The sequence below is a fragment of the Bombina bombina genome, chromosome 5, assembly GCF_027579735.1.
Source record: "Bombina bombina isolate aBomBom1 chromosome 5, aBomBom1.pri, whole genome shotgun sequence".
Taxonomy (NCBI): Eukaryota; Metazoa; Chordata; class Amphibia; order Anura; family Bombinatoridae; genus Bombina; species Bombina bombina.
Window position 1 is genome coordinate 19,133,404 of NC_069503.1, and position 22,861 is coordinate 19,156,264.

Here is a 22,861-nt window from a genome sequence, read left to right on the forward strand (position 1 = left end):
CTAAATTATTCCTATTTAAAACTAAATACTTACCTGTAAAATAAACCCTAAGCTAGCTACAATATAACTAATAGTTACATTGTATCTAGCTTAGGGTTTATTTTTATTTTACAGGCAAGTTTGTATTTATTTTAACTAGATAGAATAGTTACTAAATATTTATTAACTATTTAATAACTACCTAGCTAAACTAAATACAAAGTTACCTGTAAAATAAAACCTAACCTAAGTTACACTAACACCTAACACTACACTACAATTAAATCAATTCCCTAAATTAAATACAATTAAATAAATTAAATTAAATTAGCCAAATCACAAAAAAACACTAAATTACAGAAAATAAAAAACAAATTACAAGATATTTAAACTAATTACACCTAATCTAATAGCCCTATCAAAATAAAAAAAAACCTAGCCTAAACTAAACTACCAATAGCCCTTAAAAGGGACTTTTGCGGGGCATTGCCCCAAAGAAATCAGCTCTTTTACCTGTAAAAAAATGCAAACAACCCCCCCAACAGTAAAACCCACAACCCACACAACCAACCCCCAAATAAAAGCCTAACTAAAAAACTTAAGCTCCCCATTGCCCTGAAAATGGCATTTGGATGGGCATTGCCCTTAATAGGGCATTTAGCTCTATTGCAGGCCCAAAGCCCTAACCTAAAAAATAAACCCACCCAATACACCCTTAAAAAATCCTAACACTAACCCCCGAAGATTCACTTACTGGGAGAAGTCTTTATCCAAGCGGCAAAATGTCCTCAACGAAGCCGGCAGAAGTGGTCCTCCAGGTGGGCAGAAGTGGTCCTCCAGACGGGCAGAAGTCTTCACCCAGACGGCATCTTCTATCTTCATCCTTCCGGCAACGAGCGGGTCCATCTTCAAGACATCCGATGCGGAGCATCCTCTTCTTCCGACGGACTAACGACGAATGAAGGTACCTTTAAATGATGTCATCCAAGATGGCGTCCCTTAGATTTTGATTGGCTGATAGAATTCTATCAGCCAATCGGAATTAAGGTAGAAAAAATCCTATTGGCTGCTTGGATCAGCCAATAGGATAGAACTTCAATCCTATTGGCTGATCCAATAAGCCAATAGGATTGAGCTTGCATTCTATTGGCTGTTCCAATCAGCCAATGGAATGCAAGCTCAATATTATTGGCTGATCCAATCAGCCAATAGGATTTTTTCTACCTTAATTCCGATTGGCTGATAGAATTCTATCAGCCAATCGGAATCTAAGGGACGTCATCTTGGATGATGTCATTCAAAGGTATCTTCATTCGTCATTAGTCTGTCGGAAGAAGAGGATGCTCCGCGTCGGATGTCTTGAAGATGGACCCGCTCCGCGCCGGAAGGATGAAGATAGAAAATGCCGTCTGGGTGAAGTCTTCTGCCCATCTGGAGGACCACTTCTGCCCGTCTGGAGGACCACTTCTGCCAGCTTCGTTGAGGACATCTTGCCGCTTGGATGAAGACTCCTCACGGTAAGTGAATCTTCGGGGGTTAGTGTTAGGATTTTTTTAAGGGTGTATTGGGTGGGTTTATTTTTTAGGTTAGGGATTTGGGTCTGCAATAGAGCTAAATGCCCTTTTAAGGGCAATGCCCATCCAAATGCCCTTTTCAGGGCAATGGGGAGCTTAGTTTTTTTTAGTTAAGCTTTTATTTGGGGGGTTGGTTGTTTGGGTGGTGGGTTTTACTGTTGGGGGGGTTGTTTGTAAATATTTTTTTTACAGGTAAAAGGGTCCTTTTAAGGGCTATTGATAGTTTAGTTTAGGCTAGGGTTTTTTTTTATTTTGGGGGGGCTTTTTTTATTTTGATAGGGCTATTGGATTAGGTGTAATTAGTTTAAATATCTTGTAATTTGTTTTTCATTTTCTGTAATTTAGTGTTTGTTTTTTTGTGTGATTTAGCTAATTTAATTTAATTTATTTCATTGTATTTAATTTAGGGAATTGATTTAATTGTAGTGTAAGGTTAGGTGTTAGTGTAACTTAGGTTAGGTTTTATTTTACAGGTAACTTTGTATTTATTTTAGCTAGGTAGTTTATTAAATAGTTAATAACTATTTATTAAGTATTCTATCTAGTTAAAATAAATACAAACTTGTCTGTGAAATAAAAATAAACCCTAAGCTAGCTACAATGTAACTATTAGTTATATTGTAGCTAGCTTAGGGTTTATTTTACAGGTAAGTATTTAGTTTTAAATAGGAATAATTTAATTAATGATAGTAATTTTATTTAGATTTATTTAAATTATATTTAAGTTAGGGGGTATTAGGGTTAGGGTTAGACTTAGGTTTAAAGGGTTAATAAATTTAGAATAGTGGCGGCGACGTTGGGGATGGCAGATTAGGGGTTAATAATTGTAGGTAGGTTGCGGCGATGTTAGGGGCAGCAGATTAGAGGTTAATAAGTATAATGTAGGTGGCAGCGATGTTATGGGCGGCAGATTAGGGGTTAATATTATTTAACTAGTGTTTGTGAGGCAGGAGTGCGGCGGTTTAGGGGTTAATATGTTTATTTTAGTGGCGGCGATGTCCGGAGAGGCAGATCAGGGGTTAAAAATTTTATTTTAGTGTTTGCGATGCGGGAGGGCCTCGGTTTAGGGGTTAATAGATAGTTTATGGGTGTTAGTGTACTTTTTAGCACTTTAGTTATGAGTTTTATGCTACGGCTTTGTAGTGTAAAACTCCTAACTATTGACTTTAAAATTTGTTAGGAATCTTGACGAGATAGGCTGTGCCGCTCACTTTTTGGTCTCCCAGGACAGACTTGTAATACCAGCGCTATGGAAGTCCCATAGAAAAAAGGGTTTACAAACTTTACGTAAGTCAGTTTGCGGTAAGACCAAAAAAGTGTGCGGTGCCCCTAAACCTGCAAGACTGTAATACCAGCGGTAGTGAAAAAGCAGTGTTAGGACCTGTTAACGCTGCTTTTTTAGCTTACCGCAAAACTCGTAATCTAGCCGATAGATTTTAATGGAAAATAAAAGTCTAAAGCTCAATCAAGTTTATTCATAAACTATAATATAAGAGATTACCAGCATATCAGGCACTAGATCCAACTGAAATAACTCCCATGTTAATCTCTTTATGTTTGCAAAATATGTAGCAACATGTACAAAATCTGGCATTGGATTTATAATGTTAGTTCATAAACAAAAGAACATTTGAAAATTACTATGGAAATACTTTTTCCTTATGCTGTTATGTACGGGCACTTTCCAGTACACACTGCCTATGATTTATTGTTGTAGTGAAGATGTTTTACCTTCTCCGCAACCGAGGATCTCTGCTCGCAAGAAGATGCCATTGTGAAAGTCATGAGGCAGCAGGCGCACATACTGAGCACTGATCATCCTCTCAAAGCTTTTAGCTACGGGTGTGGAACCATCAAAGTTACCTTGGAAAATCTGAAAAAAGGAATGGCACCAGTTCTTGATTGGGACTTTAAATAGTAACTGAAGGCTAATGTTAAAAACTGAAACTAGCATTTTTTGTGAATTAATTCGAGGTTATGGAGTTTTAATTGTCCCTACTTATCATGTTTTAAGTTGTTACTGAATAATTATTAAAGTTAATGAAATTAATCTACATATTGTGTAAAGGTCATTTTAATTAACATTTAGTTTGTATCATTCATTAAATTCCAATTGGTAACAATAAGTTACAATATTTTCCATACGCCAGGAAGCCTGATCCACCAGAGATTGGTTAACAGACCTTTGGCTGAGACTCGTAGTCACTGGACATGTCTTTGTAGTCCACCCATCTCTCTCCATCTTGGCTGAACTGCACAGTAAAGCTGGTTATGTAGGAGTCTGAAGCCCCAGCTCCCTGCACAACAATACCTGGAAAAGGAAAAGAAAAAAAACAGTAAACCAGGCGCTCCATACAATGTTCTGATCCTATTTAATGGCTGTTTTGTGGCTCACAATCTGTGTGTTTTAAGTTCTGAGTGACTACAGTCCAAGGGATTAAACAATTTCATTATTTAATTATTAAGAGAAGTGAAGACTATGGGGCCAAATTATCAAAGGTCTTGCGGACCTGATCCGACAATACGCTCTCCGTATACAGCATTGCCGCCAGCAGGGAGGTGTCAATCATCCGATCGTACTCGATCGTGTTGATTTCAGGCGATTCCTGTCCGTCTGCTCAGAGCAGGCGGACAGCGTTATGGAGCAGTGGTCTTTGTGACCGCTGCTTCATAACTGCTGTTTCTGGCGAGTCTGAAGACTCGCCAGAAACACGGGCCCACAAGCTCCACTCGGAGCTTGTTAAATAGGCCCCAGTATCTAAACAGATAGCGGGAAAATCACTAACACATAGAAAGCTGATCTAGCAATGGGAATATTCTACGGGGCATATTTATCAAAGTGCGAGTGGACATGATACTATGTAGCGTATCATGTCCGCTGCACATCGATAAATGCAGACAGCGTATGCTGTCAGCATTTATCATTGCACAAAAGCAGTTCACCAGTATTGCTTGTGCAATGCCACCCCCCTGGAGATTTGTGGTCAATTGGCCGCTAGCAGGGGCCGTCAATCAGCCAGATCGTATAGGATTGGACGGATTGAAGACTGCAGCCTCAGAGGCAGTGGACCAGTTATGGAGAAGCGGTCTTTAGACCGCTGCTTCATAACTGCTGATTCCGGCGAGCCTGAAGGCCCACGCGGAAACAGGGGAGCTTAGTTATTCGGCCCCAAAGTCTATTCCAGTTTTTCTAATATCAGAATTATTTTTTTGTAAAGATTGAAATTGATACCTGTATTTGCCATGACAATCTCTTGTGAGTATATTGACATTTAAAAAGGTGTTAGGTTCTATAAAACGGATGAGTTTGAGAAATAACACAATATTATAGGTTATATGAGACCTGTGATGTTCCATGGGTGCTGCAGATTAATCTGTAGGTAGGGTGACAGCGATGTCATGTGACCAGTTGTCTGAGGACTCCAGCCCTGCAGCTCAGATCTTGGATTTACGTGGTTGAGGCGTCCGGCATGTGCTGGGTTCTCTGGGAGCTGTGAGGAGGCCGTGAAGCTGCTGTCTGGTAGGAACGAAAGTCTCAGCGGCCGGTAGCACTCATCTGTAGCGAGAGACAGAAGGTCACTAAACCTCGGTGTCTGTAAGGTACACAGGCCACATGTCACATGCTGACGTCATTGTGTGAATAGACAATAGTGTATATGTGCGCTAGACGAAAGCTAGAGGGTTAATTGTCATTTCAAATATTTGATGTATATCAAATGATCATAAGTGCAATGAAAATATTTGTGAATCGCATTTGCCGATATAAAATAGAAAATAATAAAATAGAAAATAATTAAAAAATGTGTTATTTGTGCCTGCATGAAGCACAATCTTCAACAAAGGATAACTATTTCTGTGCTCGCATGTAACAAAATCTTCAACAAAGAATAACTACTACTACATAGTTATCCTTTGTTGAAGATTTTGTTTCATGCAGGCACAAATAACACATTTTTAAATAATTTTCTATTTTATATCGGCAAATACAATTTGCACACAGTTTGCAAATATTTTCATTGCACTTATGATCATTTGATATTCAGTAAATATTTGAAATGACAATTAACCCTCTAGCTTTCGTCTAGCGCACATATACACTATTTTCTATCCTGTTGTGAGAACAGGGAAGTATATGTAGCAAGGGTTTCAACTAGCGCTACACTAAAACACCGGTATTTCTCTGTACATACTGACGTCACACTTACCCCCTGCTCCAGGCAATGGGTAGGTGATGAGTTGTGGGGCGGCGGTACTGGCTGGGAGACTTGCTGCTGAAGGACTGGCTGACACAGATTCCGTTCTGTTTGGACCTGAACAAAGGACGATGTCAAATAACACAAATCCAGTAAACATCTTGTAATTACAGGATTGTTTTGTGGTATTTTATCTTATCATTTCTGCCAAGGCCAATTAGGGACAGATATTTGTTAGACTTGTGAAGTCTGCAATATGCACGATCATTTCTTAGGCCAAAATAAGTAATACATTATTATTATTACTTTTATACGGTGCTTAATAAACATTTTATTTTGCAAAGTCTATGGGGCCGATTTATTAAGCTCGCACGGAATGAGCAGCATTCGCTGCTAAAGACATCGTCCCCAAAGTGTTTACTGTCCCTTTAAGTGATGTCCTGAGGCAAGCCTGTATCTATCTGATTTGGCTTTAACTGTTTGTGTGTATATATTTATATGTGAACTATTGGTTATATTCTGGGTTATTGAAACAAATGATTAAAGTATTGTGCTTTATTAATGGAGGATTTAACTAAAAATGTAATTCGGCATCAGTTGAACATTTCTTTAGCCAATTGTTAAACAGCAAATGCTTGATGGGTGCAGGAGCACATATATCCCTGTCTCTGATTGGTTTCAGCAGAAGAGATAAGATAAACATACTTAACACACATACTAACACTGTCTGATATACATTGTACAGTAAAGTAACACTCATATTAACACTGTCTGATATACATTGTACAGTACAGTAACACTCATACTAACACTGTCTGATATACATTGTACAGTACAGTAACACTCATATTAACACTGTCTGATATACATTGTACAGTACAGTAACACTCATATTAACACTGTCTGAAATACATTGTACAGTAAAGTAACACTCATATTAACACTGTCTGATATACATTGTACAGTACAGTAACACACATACTAACACTGCCTGATATACATTGTACAGTACAGTAACACTCATATTAATTCTGTCTGATATACATTGTATAGTACAGTAACACTCATATTAACACTGTCTGATATACATTGTACAGTACAGTAACACACATACTAACACTGTCTGATATACACTGCACAGTACAGTAACACACATACTAACACTGTCTGATATACACTGTACAGTACAGTAACACTCATACTAACACTGTCTGATATACACTGTATAGTACAGTAACAAATACTAACACTTTCCTATATACATTGTGCAGTACAGTAACACTCATATTAACACTGTCTGATATACAATGTACAGTACAGTAACACTCATATTAACACTGTCTGAAATACATTGTACGGTACAGTAACACTCATATTAACACTGTCTGATATACACTTTACAGTACAGTAACACACATACTAACACTGTCTGATATACACTGTACAGTACAGTAACACTCATACTAACACTTTCCTATATACATTGTGCTGTACAGTAACACTCATATTAACACTGTCTGAAATATATTGTACAGTACAGTAACACACATACTAACACTGTCTGAAATACATTGTACAGTACAGTAACACATAAACTTACACTGTTTGATATACATTGTACAGTACAGTAACACACATACTAACACTGTCTGATATACATTGTACAGTACAGTAACACACATACTTACACTGTTTGATATACATTGTACAGTACAGTAACACTCATATTAACACTGTCTGATATACATTCTACAGTACAGTAACACTTATATTAACACTGTCTGATATACATTGTATAGTACAGTAACACTCATATTGACACTGTCTGATATACATTGTACAGTACAGTAACACACATACTAACACTGTCTGATATACACTGTACAGTACAGTAACACACATACTAACACTGTCTGATATACACTGTACAGTACAGTAACGCTCATATTAACACTGTCTGATATACACTGTACAGTACAGTAACACACATACTAACACTGTCTGATATACACTGTACAGTACAGTAACACTCATATTAACACAGTCTAATATACACTGTACAGTACAGTAACACACATACTAACACTTTCCTATATACATTGTGAAGTACAGTAACACTCATATTAACACTGTCTGATATACACTGTACAGTACAGTAACACTCATATTAACACTGTCTGAAATACATTGTACGGTACAGTAACACTCATATTAACACTGACTGATATACACTGTACAGTACAGTAACACACATACTAACACTGTCTGATATACACTGTACAGTAGAGTAACACTCATACTAACACTTTCCTATATACATTGTGCAGTACAGTAACACTCATATTAACACAGTCTGAAATACATTGTACAGTACAGTAACACACATACTAACACTGTCTGAAATACATTGTACAGTACAGTAACACATATACTTACACTGTTTGATATACATTGTACAGTACAGTAACACACATACTAACACTGTCTGATATACATTGTACAGTACAGTAACACACATACTTACACTGTTTCATATACATTGTACATTACAGTAACACACATACTAACACTGTCTGATATACATTGTACAATACAGTAACACACATACTAACACTGTCTGATATACATTTTACAGTACAGTAACACTCATATTAACACTGTCTAATATACATTGTACAGTACAGTAACACACATACTAACACTGTCTGATATACATTGTACAGTACAGTAACCCTCATATTAACACTGTCTGATAGACATTGTACAGTACAGTAACACTCATATTAACACCTTCCTATATACATTGTGCAGTACAGTAACACACATATTAACACTGACTGATATACACTGTACAGTACAGTAACACTCATATTAACACTGTCTGATATACATTGTGCAGTACAGTAACACTCATATTAACACCTTCCTATATACATTGTGCAGTACAGTAACACACATATTAACACTGACTGATATACACTGTACAGTACAGTAACACTCATATTAACACTGTCTGATATACATTGTACAGTACAGTAACACTCATATTAACACCTTCCTATATACATTGTGCAGTACAGTAACACACATATTAACACTGACTGATATACACTGTACAGTACAGTAACACTCATATTAACACTGTCTGATATACATTGTGCAGTACAGTAACACTCATATTAACACAGTCTAATATACACTGTACAGTACAGTAACACACATACTAACACTGTCTGATATACATTGTACAGTACAGTAACACTCATACTAACACTGTCTGATATACATTGTACAGTATAGTAACACTCATATTAACACTGTCCGATATACATTGTACAGTACAGTAACACTCATATTAACACTGTCTGATATACATTGTACAGTATAGTAACACACATACTAACACTGTCTGACATACATTGTACAGTACAGTAACACACATACTAACACTGTCTGATATACATTGTACAGTACAGTAACACACATACTTACACTGTTTGATATACATTGTACAGTACAGTAACACTCATATTAACACTGTCTGATATACATTCTACAGTACAGTAACACTTATATTAACAATGTCTGATATACATTGTATAGTACAGTAACACTCATATTGACACTGTCTGATATACATTGTACAGTACAGTAACACACATACTAACACTGTCTGATATACACTGTACAGTACAGTAACACACATACTAACACTGTCTGATATACACTGTACAGTACAGTAACGCTCATATTAACACTGTCTGATATACACTGTACAGTACAGTAACACACATACTAACACTGTCTGATATACACTGTACAGTACAGTAACACATACTAACACTTTCCTATATACATTGTGCAGTACAGTAACACTCATATTAACACTGTCTGATATACACTGTACAGTACAGTAACACTCATATTAACACTGTCTGAAATACATTGTACGGTACAGTAACACTCATATTAACACTGACTGATATACACTGTACAGTACAGTAACACACATACTAACACTGTCTGATATACACTGTACAGTAGAGTAACACTCATACTAACACTTTCCTATATACATTGTGCAGTACAGTAACACTCATATTAACACAGTCTGAAATACATTGTACAGTACAGTAACACACATACTAACACTGTCTGAAATACATTGTACAGTACAGTAACACATATACTTACACTGTTTGATATACATTGTACAGTACAGTAACACACATACTAACACTGTCTGATATACATTGTACAGTACAGTAACACACATACTTACACTGTTTCATATACATTGTACATTACAGTAACACACATACTAACACTGTCTGATATACATTGTACAGTACAGTAACACACATACTAACACTGTCTGATATACATTTTACAGTACAGTAACACTCATATTAACACTGTCTAATATACATTGTACAGTACAGTAACACACATACTAACACTGTCTAATATACATTGTACAGTACAGTAACACACATACTAACACTGTCTGATATACACTGTACAGTACAGTAACACTCATATTAACACTGTCTGATATACATTGTACAGTACAGTAACACTCATATTAACACCTTCCTATATACATTGTGCAGTACAGTAACACACATATTAACACTGACTGATATACACTGTACAGTACAGTAACACTCATATTAACACTGTCTGATATACATTGTACAGTACAGTAACCCTCATATTAACACCTTCCTATATACATTTTGCAGTACAGTAACACACATATTAACACTGATTGATATACACTGTACAGTACAGTAACACTCATATTAACACTGTCTGATATACATTGTGCAGTACAGTAACACTCATATTAACACAGTCTAATATACACTGTACAGTACAGTAACACACATACTAACACTGTCTGATATACATTGTACAGTACAGTAACACTCATACTAACACTGTCTGATATACATTGTACAGTATAGTAACACTCATATTAACACTGTCCGATATACATTGTACAGTACAGTAACACTCATATTAACACTGTCTGATATACATTGTACAGTATAGTAACAAACATACTAACACTGTCTGACATACATTGTACAGTACAGTAACACACATACTAACACTGTCTGATATACATGGTACAGTACAGTAACACTCATATTAACACTGTCTGATATACATTGTACAGTACAGTAACACTCATATTAACACAGTCTAATATACACTGTACAGTAACACTCATATACACACTGTCTGATATACATAGTACAGTAACACTCATATTAACACTGTCTGATATACATAGTACAGTAACACTCATAAACACACTGTCTGATATAGATAGTACAGTAACACTCATATACACACTGTCTGATATACATAGTACAGTAACACTCATATACTCACTGGCACCAGAGTATTTGCCATGCGAGTATAAAGGCATTATGTGCAGATAATCAGACAATACTGCTGAGTCTGATATGCATAGTACAGTAACACTCATATACACACTGTCTGATATACATAGTACAGTAACACTCATATACTCACTGTCTGATATGCATAGTACAGTAACACTCATATTAACACTGTCTGATATACATAGTACAGTAACACTCATATTAACACTGTCTGATATACATAGTACAGTAACACTCATATACTCACTGTCTGATATGCATAGTACAGTAACACTCATATTAACACTGTCTGATATACATAGTACAGTAACACTCATATACTCACTGTCTGATATACATAGTATAGTAACACTCATATTAACACTGTCTGATATACATAGTACAGTAACACTCATATACTCACTGTCTGATATATATAGTACAGTAACACTCATATACACACTGTCTGATATACATAGTACAGTAACACTCATATACACACTGGCACCAGAGTATTTGCCATGCTAGTATAAAGGCATTATGTGCAGATAATCAGACAACACTGCTGAGTCTTATATACATAGTACAGTAACACTCATATTAACACTGTCTGATATACATAGTAAAGTAACACTCATATACTCACTGTCTGATATACATAGTACAGTAACACTCATATTAACACTGTCTGATATACATAGTAAAGTAACACTCATATACTCACTGTCTGATATACATAGTACAGTAACACTCATATTAACACTGTCTGATATACATAGTACAGTAACACTCATATACTCACTGTCTGATATACATAGTACAGTAACACTCATATTAACACTGTCTGATATACATAGTACAGTAACACTCATATACTCACTGTCTGATATACATAGTACAGTAACACTCATATACTCACTGGCACCAGAGTATTTGCCATGCTAGTATAAAGGCATTATGTGCAGATAATCAGACAACACTGCTGAGTCTGATATACATAGTACAGTAACACTCATATTAACACTGTCTGATATACATAGTACAGTAACACTCATATACTCACTGTCTGATATACATAGTACAGTAACACTCATATTAACACTGTCTGATATACATAGTACAGTAACACTCATATACTCACTGTCTGATATACATAGTACAGTAACACTCATATACTCACTGTCTGATATACATAGTACAGTAACACTCATATTAACACTGTCTGATATACATAGTACAGTAACACTCATATACTCACTGTCTGATATACATAGTACAGTAACACTCATATTAACACTGTCTGATATACATAGTACATTAACACTCATATACACACTGTCTGATATACATAGTACAGTAACACTCATATATACACTGATATGCATAGTACAGTAACACTCATATATACACTGATATGCATAGTACAGTAAGACTCATATACACACTGTCTGATATACATAGTACAGTAACACTCATATACACACTGTCTGGTATACATAGTACAGTAACACTCATATACACACTGTCTGATATACATAGTACAGTAACACTCATATATACACTGATATGCATAGTACAGTAACACTCATATACACACTGGCTGATATACATAGTACAGTAACACTCATATACTCACTGGCACCAGAGTATTTGCCATGCTAGTATAAAGGCATTATGTGCAGATAATCAGACAACACTGCTGAGTCTGATATACATAGTACAGTAACACTCATATTAACACTGTCTGATATACATAGTACAGTAACACTCATATACACACTGTCTGATATACATAGTACAGTAACACTCATATACACACTGTCTGATATACATAGTACAGTAACACTCATATACACACTGTCTGATATACATAGTACAGTAACACTCATATTAACACTGTCTGATATACATAGTACAGTAACACTCATATACACACTGTCTGATATACATAGTACAGTAACACTCATATACTCACTGTCTGATATACATAGTACAGTAACACTCATATACTCACTGTCTGATATACATAGTACAGTAACACTCATATTAACACTGTCTGATATACATAGTACAGTAACACTCATATACTCACTGTCTGATATACATAGTACAGTAACACTCATATACTCACTGGCACCAGAGTATTTGCCATGCTAGTATAAAGGCATTATGTGCAGATAATCAGACAACACTGCTGAGTCTGATATACATAGTACAGTAACACTCATATTAACACTGTCTGATATACATAGTACAGTAACACTCATATACTCACTGTCTGATATACATAGTACAGTAACACTCATATTAACACTGTCTGATATACATAGTACAGTAACACTCATATACTCACTGTCTGATATACATAGTACAGTAACACTCATATACTCACTGTCTGATATACATAGTACAGTAACACTCATATTAACACTGTCTGATATACATAGTACAGTAACACTCATATACTCACTGTCTGATATACATAGTACAGTAACACTCATATTAACACTGTCTGATATACATAGTACATTAACACTCATATACACACTGTCTGATATACATAGTACAGTAACACTCATATATACACTGATATGCATAGTACAGTAACACTCATATATACACTGATATGCATAGTACAGTAAGACTCATATACACACTGTCTGATATACATAGTACAGTAACACTCATATACACACTGTCTGGTATACATAGTACAGTAACACTCATATACACACTGTCTGATATACATAGTACAGTAACACTCATATATACACTGATATGCATAGTACAGTAACACTCATATACACACTGGCTGATATACATAGTACAGTAACACTCATATACTCACTGGCACCAGAGTATTTGCCATGCTAGTATAAAGGCATTATGTGCAGATAATCAGACAACACTGCTGAGTCTGATATACATAGTACAGTAACACTCATATTAACACTGTCTGATATACATAGTACAGTAACACTCATATACTCACTGTCTGATATACATAGTACAGTAACACTCATATTAACACTGTCTGATATACATAGTACAGTAACACTCATATACACACTGTCTGATATACATAGTACAGTAACACTCATATATACACTGATATGCATAGTACAGTAACACTCATATATACACTGATATGCATAGTACAGTAAGACTCATATACACACTGTCTGATATACATAGTACAGTAACACTCATATACACACTGTCTGGTATACATAGTACAGTAACACTCATATACACACTGTCTGATATACATAGTACAGTAACACTCATATATACACTGATATACATAGTACAGTAACACTCATATACACACTGTCTGATATACATAGTACAGTAACACTCATATATACACTGATATGCATAGTACAGTAACAATCATATACACACTGGCTGATATACATAGTACAGTAACACTCATATACTCACTGGCACCAGAGTATTTGCCATGCTAGTATAAAGGCATTATGTGTAGGCTGACCATATTGCCGCTTTAAGTAGGAACACATATGAAAAATACATATGTGAGGGTTCTTATTCAAAACCATTTCTTTAAACAGCCCTGAAAACAGCCCTGACATATGTATTTTTCATATGTGTCCCTTTTTAAAGCGGCAATATGGTCAGCCTAATTATGTGCAGATAATCAGACAACACTGCTGAGTCTGATATACATAGTACAGTAACACTCATATACTCACTGGCACCAGAGTATTTGCCATGCTAGTATAAAGGCATTATGTGCAGATAATCAGACAACATGCTGAGCCTGATATACATAGTACAGTAACACTCATATATACACTGTCTGATATACATAGTACAGTAACACTCATATACACACTGTCTGATATACATTGTACAGTAACACTCATATACACACTGTCTGATATACATTGTACAGTAACACTCATATACACACTGTCTGATATACATAGTACAGTAACACTCATATACTCACTGGCACCAGAGTATTTGCCATGCTAGTATAAAGGCATTATGTGCAGATAATCAGACAACATGCTGAGCCTGATATACATAGTACAGTAACACTCATATACTCACTGGCACCAGAGTATTTGCCATGCTAGTATAAAGGCATTATGTGCAGATAATCAGACAACATGCTGAGCCTGATATACATAGTACAGTAACAATCATATACACACTGTCTGATATACATAGTACAGTAACACTCATATACTCACTGGCACCAGAGTATTTGCCATGCTAGTATAAAGGCATTATGTGCAGATAATCAGACAACACTGCTGAGTCTGATATACATAGTACAGTAACACTCATATACTCACTGGCACCAGAGTATTTGCCATGCTAGTATAAAGGCATTATGTGCAGATAATCAGACAACACTGCTGAGCCTGATAATGGGTGTAAGCTTCAGAAATGTGCTAAGTACAGAGTTTAATAAGCGCTTGTATTTCCTGTGAAACACAAGTAGATGTATAGTACAGCACACTCACCTGTCTCCGAGCAGTAACAGCAAGTGTCCCCCGACCCCTCAACCAGGAACTGACCCTGCAAGAATTGTGTCATGAGTCGCTGCTACGGTCATAGTGAGCAGAGGGTTAATCGATACAAATTGTCTAATATACTCCAGGGTTTTCCATCCTTTCCTCAGACCTCTCTAACAGGCCAGATTTTCACATTTCCCTTGGGTGAACCCAGGTTAATAACCATCAGCTGATTATTTCACCTGGGCTCCAGGTCAGATATCCTTAAAATCTGGCCTGTTAGGTTTGAAACCCCCTGATACAGACGGATAGGCACCTGCACCAAGCCACAGGGAAGGAGGCTTCTCAAACCCTCTGACTACTTCACACCTTTGGTAATAATACTCCACTTATCGCCTGAAAAGCCTTATTGTTCAACAAAGAAATGAGTTCCATTCTACTGCAGCATTTACAGTCACTATAAAATGCAAATCCCTCTATAGACAATAATCCAGGCTCTGAACTGAGTGACACGTTTATATTTGTCACTTATTACCTGGCTCTGTCACATTAATAATACTACAAGATTATTGCCCTTAATAAATAACCATACACAATGTATACAGCTTCTATATACTGAAGTATTATATTTTGTAAAATCAGAGTACTTAAAAATACAAAATAGATTAAATTATTAACACTGCAGTAATTCCGTATCTTTTTAATATCTGAACCACAAATACAATATACTCGAATTCCCAGAATGATTCTCTATAACTGTTTTAAGTATTAAGCATAAGAATTGATATAGTATTAATATATGACATATTATTTTACACACTAACACTTAAATGGAACTACAGAATGGAAGAACCAATATTTGCTTTGTTTAAAATGTATTTCTGTGATATCAGCAAACCAATAAATGCACAATATGAAGTAACAGCTTTTGTGGTTGCAGATCTGTGAACATGATAGGGAAGGTTACAAGTGACACGCTTATTGTGGGTCACAATAAGCAATATCACGATGTGTTAACTTGCTTGCATATTACAAGTTGAAAGTAAACGCGTCTGCATGAGCAAATGTGCGCTCGGGTTAGTGAGAGTGAAGACCTTGCATAAAGTGTAAGGGTTAAAAAAAATGTTCTACAAACAACAAAAATATATGAAAAATAAAGTGTATTACACTCATATGTACAGCCTCTGATAAAAAATAATTCATAGAAACACACACATATACTGTGTATATATATTTTATAACGATTAAAAGGTAGATGGTATATGACATGGTATTTGACTATACAGTATATATAGATAGATGTTTAAATATATGTATAGGTGTATATACATGTGTATTTATGTGTTTATATATGTATGTACATACATATATACACATTTAAACACATATTATACACATATATAGACATATATATATATATACACTTTGGAGCCCTTTCCACTCAAATTCCTTAAAGCTTGAAAAACAAAATGTAAACAATTTTAATATTTTATACTGTGTTTTTACTGCAAATATTTATTGTTACAATGTTCCTCACTTAGAAGAAAATGTTCTTTGTATTTTTAGAAAAATATATCTATATTTATAATCTACAGTATCTATCTATCTATATATCTATATCTATCTATCTATCTATCTATCTATCTATCTATCTATACCTGTATATGTATATATTCATACGGATATATAGGTATAGATATAAAGTTTACGAAAAAGTAATCAGATATACTTATATAGAAATATATATTTAAAAATAAAATAATTTTTTTTAATGTGAAGAACATTAGAAAGTGAAATATTTATAACTACCTTTGGGATTAGGTCTTTTAGTCTAATGCAGTGATGGGTAAGCATGTGAGCGTTAAGTGTTGATGTCTATGGAGTCCAGATACTAGCGCACATCATGTGAGCGTTAAGTGTTGATGTCTATGGAATCCAGATACTAGCGCACATCATGTTTCGCTCTAGCACAATTTACTTTCAGCTTGTTATTAGGAGCGCTAACCCACCGGTGTTAAAAGCTTACTTTTTGTGCTGTTTGCACACGAGCAAAGAAATAATTTATCATGTCACTTGTAATCTAGCACAATGTGTATTATCAAACATAAGTATAAAAAAGCACAGTATTGAGTTCCTTCCCCAGGACATCTATGGTCTAGTGAGGATAACACCATAGTAAAGTATCCACCAAGTGGTCCTTTTTGTCGCTGTAAGTAGCCGGGAGGGAGTACTTACCTCCGGACAGCCGGGGATGGCATACTGGCAGAAGTGTGAGCACTGCACGGTGAGGTTGGGCAGACACTGGCAGACGTGGCACTCCCCTGATCTCCAGCGTTCACCAATGCTGTGTGTCTTCCCCTGGTGCGTACAAGCCTCACAGGGCTCGGTCTGGCACCTGGTAATATAAAAAGATTAGCTCAGTAATGCCAGCAATACACATAAATGGTTATCCGAGCAATGAGACAGAAAGGAATAACCAGGCATATCCAGGTATCCTCAACTAGTAGCCTGGATTCCAGTCGGTAGGAACTTGCACAATACTATTTAGTACAGATGATATTTATATTTACTTAGAAAAAGAAACAATTGTATTACAAATTATAACAGCAAAATGTAATTCTGGACAATGCCAGAATACAGTTCATTCCCTGGTATTACACAGTGTGTGAGTATAGTTATCTCTGTATATAAATACTGTGTCTGTTACCTGTGTGCCTGCAGTATATTCCCTGGTATTACACAGTATGTGAGTATTCATGTGTCTGTATATAAATACTGTGTCTGTTACCTGTGTGCCTGCAGTTCATTCCCTGGCATTACACAGTGTAAGAGTATTGGTGTGTCTGTATATAAATACTGTGTCTGTTACCTGTGTGCCTGTAGTACATTCCCTGGCATTACACAGTGTTTGAGTATAGGTGTGTCTGTATATAAATACTGTGTCTGTTACCTGTGTGCCTGCAGTACATTCCCTCGTATTACACAGTGTGTGAGTATTGGTGTGTCTGTATATAAATACTGTGTCTGTTACCTGTGTGCCTGCAGTATATTCCCTGGCATTACACAGTGTGTGAGTATAGGTGTGTCTGTATATAAATACTGTATCTGTTACCTTTGTGCCTGTAGTACATTCCCTGGCATTACACAGTGTGTGAGTATAGCTGTGTCTGTATATAAATACTGTATCTGTTACCTGTGTGCCTGCAGTACATTCCCTGGCATTACACAGTGTGTGAGTATTCATGTGTCTGTATATAAATACTGTGTCTGTTACCTGTGTGCCTGTAGTACATTCCCTGGCATTACACAGTGTGTGAGTATAGGTGTGTCTGTATATAAATACTGTGTCTGTTACCTGTGTGCCTGCACTACATTCCCTGGCATTACACAGTGTGTGAGTATAGGTGTCTCTGTATATAAATACTGTGTCTGTTACCTGTGTGCCTGCAGTATATTCCCTGGTATTACATAGTATGTGAATATTCATGTGTCTGTATATAAATACTTTGTCTGTTACCTGTGTGCCTGCAGTTCATTCCCTGGCATTACACAGTGTAAGAGTATTGGTGTGTCTGTATATAAATACTGTGTCTGTTACCTGTGTGCCTGTAGTACATTCCCTGGCATTACACAGTGTGTGAGTATAGGTGTGTCTGTATATAAATACTGTATCTGTTACCTGTGTGCCTGCAGTACATTCTCTGGCATTACACAGTGTAAGAGTATTGGTGTGTCTGTATATAAATACTGTGTCTGTTACCTGCGTGCCTGCAGTACATTCCCTCGTATTACACAGTGTGTGAGTATTGGTGTGTCTGTATATAAATACTGTGTCTGTTACCTGTGTGCCTGCAGTATATTCCCTGGCATTACACAGTGTGTGAGTATTGGTGTGTCTGTATATAAATACTGTATCTGTTACCTTTGTGCCTGTAGTACATTCCCTGGCATTACACAGTGTGTGAGTATAGGTGTGTCTGTATATAAATACTGTATCTGTTACCTGTGTGCCTGCAGTACATTCCCTGGCATTACACAGTGTGTGAGTATTCATGTGTCTGTATATAAATACTGTGTCTGTTACCTGTGTGCCTGTAGTACATTCCCTGGCATTACACAGTGTGTGAGTATAGGTGTGTCTGTATATAAATACTGTGTCTGTTACCTGTGTGCCTGCACTACATTCCCTGGCATTACACAGTGTGTGAGTATAGGTGTCTCTGTATATAAATACTGTGTCTGTTACCTGTGTGCCTGTAGTACATTCCCTGGCATTACACAGTGTGTGAGTATAGGTGTATCTGTATATAAATACTGTGTATGTTACATGTGTGCCTGCAGTATATTCTCTGGCATTGGATGTGTTTGGTTATCTATATATTATTGTGCGTTAGTTACCTGCGTGCCTTGCGGTAAATTCCCCTGCATTGCTTTCCATTTCCATGTTTGCTGGGATTGTTTGGGCTGCGAAAAGACCACTGTATGCTTTGTACCCCACACGGACCCAAACACTCTCCCCATGACGACCAGGTAGACCACCCACAATGTACTGTAAGCAAGTAAAGCAATATCATAGAAACATCTTATCTCACTGCAAACAGATCTCAGTGTATCTTGTATACTTTTATAGATATAATATATACATATACGTTTATATAATAATAATAACAATAACAATAATAATAAAACAAGTCTCCCTGTAGAAAGCATCACCCAACAAGATGTAAGCCATAAAATGTAATTAATACATAATGTGACCTCATAGCCCAGGAGAATGAATTCCCACCCTTAGTGCATATGATACACTATGTATATAGGTCAGTATAATACTAAAGCACCTGCACTCACCAACACACTCTGGATTTTGTCTACATTGCTTCATTTGTCCATCCTGGCAAGTGCAGATCTGGCAGTTCACTTTAACCAGTTGACCAGGCCAATATGTCACCTCATCCACCTCACAGGGGCACTCCTCTGGACGTACACAGTGGTTCATGTTGTCTAACAGCAATCCCTCTGGGCACCAACATCCTGAGAGTAGACAATAGATACAAGTGATGTCTCTGGGTAACCAAACACATCTTACATAAATGTATCAGTGACCGTTGGTTATATTCATTTAATATACAAATAACTCCATACCAATGCACCTATATTCTTCTTTATCTTAAACATTTGCTAGGAAGCCTTTTATCACACAAGGAACTACTTTCCACACATTTCAAGGTTTGAGTGTTTAAGGACAGTCAGTGATATCAAGTTGTTTACAGAATCATATACGTGACCAAAGCAGATGCGTGTGACTTGGATATCAGAACAGGACATCATAGGAATATTAGTTCTTAAGATGTTATTAAAAAAAATTATATATATTTTTGTGCAATTGTCTAAGTAATGTTTTATAAACAGCCAAAAACTTGTATGATACGCAGCCCCAAACAGGGTGAAACAGGTTTCAAAGTGTTGCTATTGTTCTAGACAAGTCTGAAATTCTCCCAAGACATCCTGGAAATGAGTCTCGCGATAGACAGGCTCGTCAGTGAGGAGCTTCTGGAAATAACAGGATAGTCTGGTTTTCTAATAGACTGTATCTGCCTCAAATTTGAAAACATCATGACATGTTATGCGAAAATACTGATGGTCTGGAATAGGGGCCAGAGTAAAGCAAAATGTGTCACCTGACAGTGCAGAAGCAAAAAGTCCAAGCACAACAGAACTAGTCAGTTATCATACAGCCCATATCGTCACTTTAGCACCATCAATTTACTGTCACAATGAGTTCCTCACCTGAGACACATGGTGGGTTCTGCTCACAACTCCTTTTATTAGCCAGATCAGCACAGGTAAGGGGACACGGCTGGCATGGACGGTGCTCCAGCTCTCCAGGGCAACTGGGACTCTCAGGACATCCATCTTGATGGCAGACATCTGTAAGGGAAGAAAAAAACAGTCTACGTGTGGTTAAGTGTACAAGGGTCATAGAATGACCTAAACCTGCAACACGTAATATATAACATTACTGATATAATGAAATTATGTTCCCATTAATTATAACATCTAAATGCATGTCTTGCATCTCTAACTGGAACAAAGACGCATGTATTTCACTCTATATATATTATTTAACACATTCCCATGACTTAGATAATCTTTAATTACTCAGTGCAATTACCAATCTCCACAGAAGCATGTGATGTTCCAGGTAGCTCAGAGCAATGGCGCCCACCATTCAGTGGGGGGGTGCACTCTCGTCGACGGATCACAACTCCAGAGCAGTCTTGCGTACAGTTTGACCAGGTTGACCATGGTGTCCACAAACTATCAACTGGAAAACAGACCAAGAAATGTTATATAGATCTACAATGTATTTGAGAAATAGGAATATACTTTTATTTCCATCTTCAAAATGTAATGACTGGTGAACATCACAGCAAAACTATATTGTAGCAATTATTTAGGGGAGCTCAGTGTTGATCTCTTCTGCATCCCTTTCCTCTTTTGTATTTTATCAAGGCTATGCTGATTCCTTTAAGTATTTTATTCCAGTATCTAGATTATCAGTGACATAATGTATCAGTGACAAATATCAATAAAATTGAGCCCTTGGCAGAGTGATCACCTGGGCAGGAGATTGTGAAGCACTGCTGGGCTTCGGTCTCCTCTCCCCTACACTGTCTCAGGACATCTGATGAAGGGTTGGTGCATGAGCGTCTTCTACTCTGCATTCCGGTACCACATGACTGGCTGCACTCACTCCAGGTTCCCCAGGGGCTCCAGATACCACAGTCTTTCTCATCTGATGACACAAATCCTGAAGATTCATTTGCATCTCCACAATCAGAGATGCCATTACACACCTGCAGAATAGAGAAGGTTTGCACCCCTGAGACAGTTATAGTGCCTGTGTTATGTGACACACATAGTGGTGAAATAGTACCAGTGTGATGTGACACATCACGTGATTTAGTATCTGTATAATGAAACACACGTGGGTAGCTCTAGAACTTTTATGATGTGACACACCTGATGAACTATTGTGGGATGTGAAACACTTGGGACAGTGAATGTGAGGGACCTAGAACTGATCTACTAGCTGCGTGAATGTGAGACACCTAGAGCTAATCTAGTACCTGAGGGAATGTAAGACACCTAGAGCTATTCTGGTACCTGAGTGAATGTGAGATACCTAGAGCTAATCTAGTATCTGAGTGAATGTGAGACACCTAGAG

At 36.7% G+C, this 22,861-nt stretch overlaps 1 protein-coding gene across 1 annotated transcript in view; it reads right to left on the bottom strand.

Annotated features, from left to right (window-relative positions):
• Window positions 1-22,861, bottom strand: part of LOC128661241 (SCO-spondin-like) — a 624,208-nt gene that overhangs the window by 490,103 nt on the left and 111,244 nt on the right. The window contains exons 33-43 of the mRNA XM_053715520.1: window positions 22,252-22,489; window positions 21,805-21,957; window positions 21,420-21,560; window positions 20,481-20,663; window positions 20,031-20,181; window positions 17,868-18,027; window positions 15,642-15,696; window positions 5,759-5,863; window positions 4,897-5,109; window positions 3,782-3,864; window positions 3,285-3,450 (exon numbers count right to left, since the gene is read on the bottom strand). Coding sequence (XP_053571495.1) covers window positions 3,285-3,450; window positions 3,782-3,864; window positions 4,897-5,109; window positions 5,759-5,863; window positions 15,642-15,696; window positions 17,868-18,027; window positions 20,031-20,181; window positions 20,481-20,663; window positions 21,420-21,560; window positions 21,805-21,957; window positions 22,252-22,489 — 1,648 coding nt within the window. The remainder of the gene's footprint in view (window positions 1-3,284; window positions 3,451-3,781; window positions 3,865-4,896; window positions 5,110-5,758; window positions 5,864-15,641; window positions 15,697-17,867; window positions 18,028-20,030; window positions 20,182-20,480; window positions 20,664-21,419; window positions 21,561-21,804; window positions 21,958-22,251; window positions 22,490-22,861) is intronic.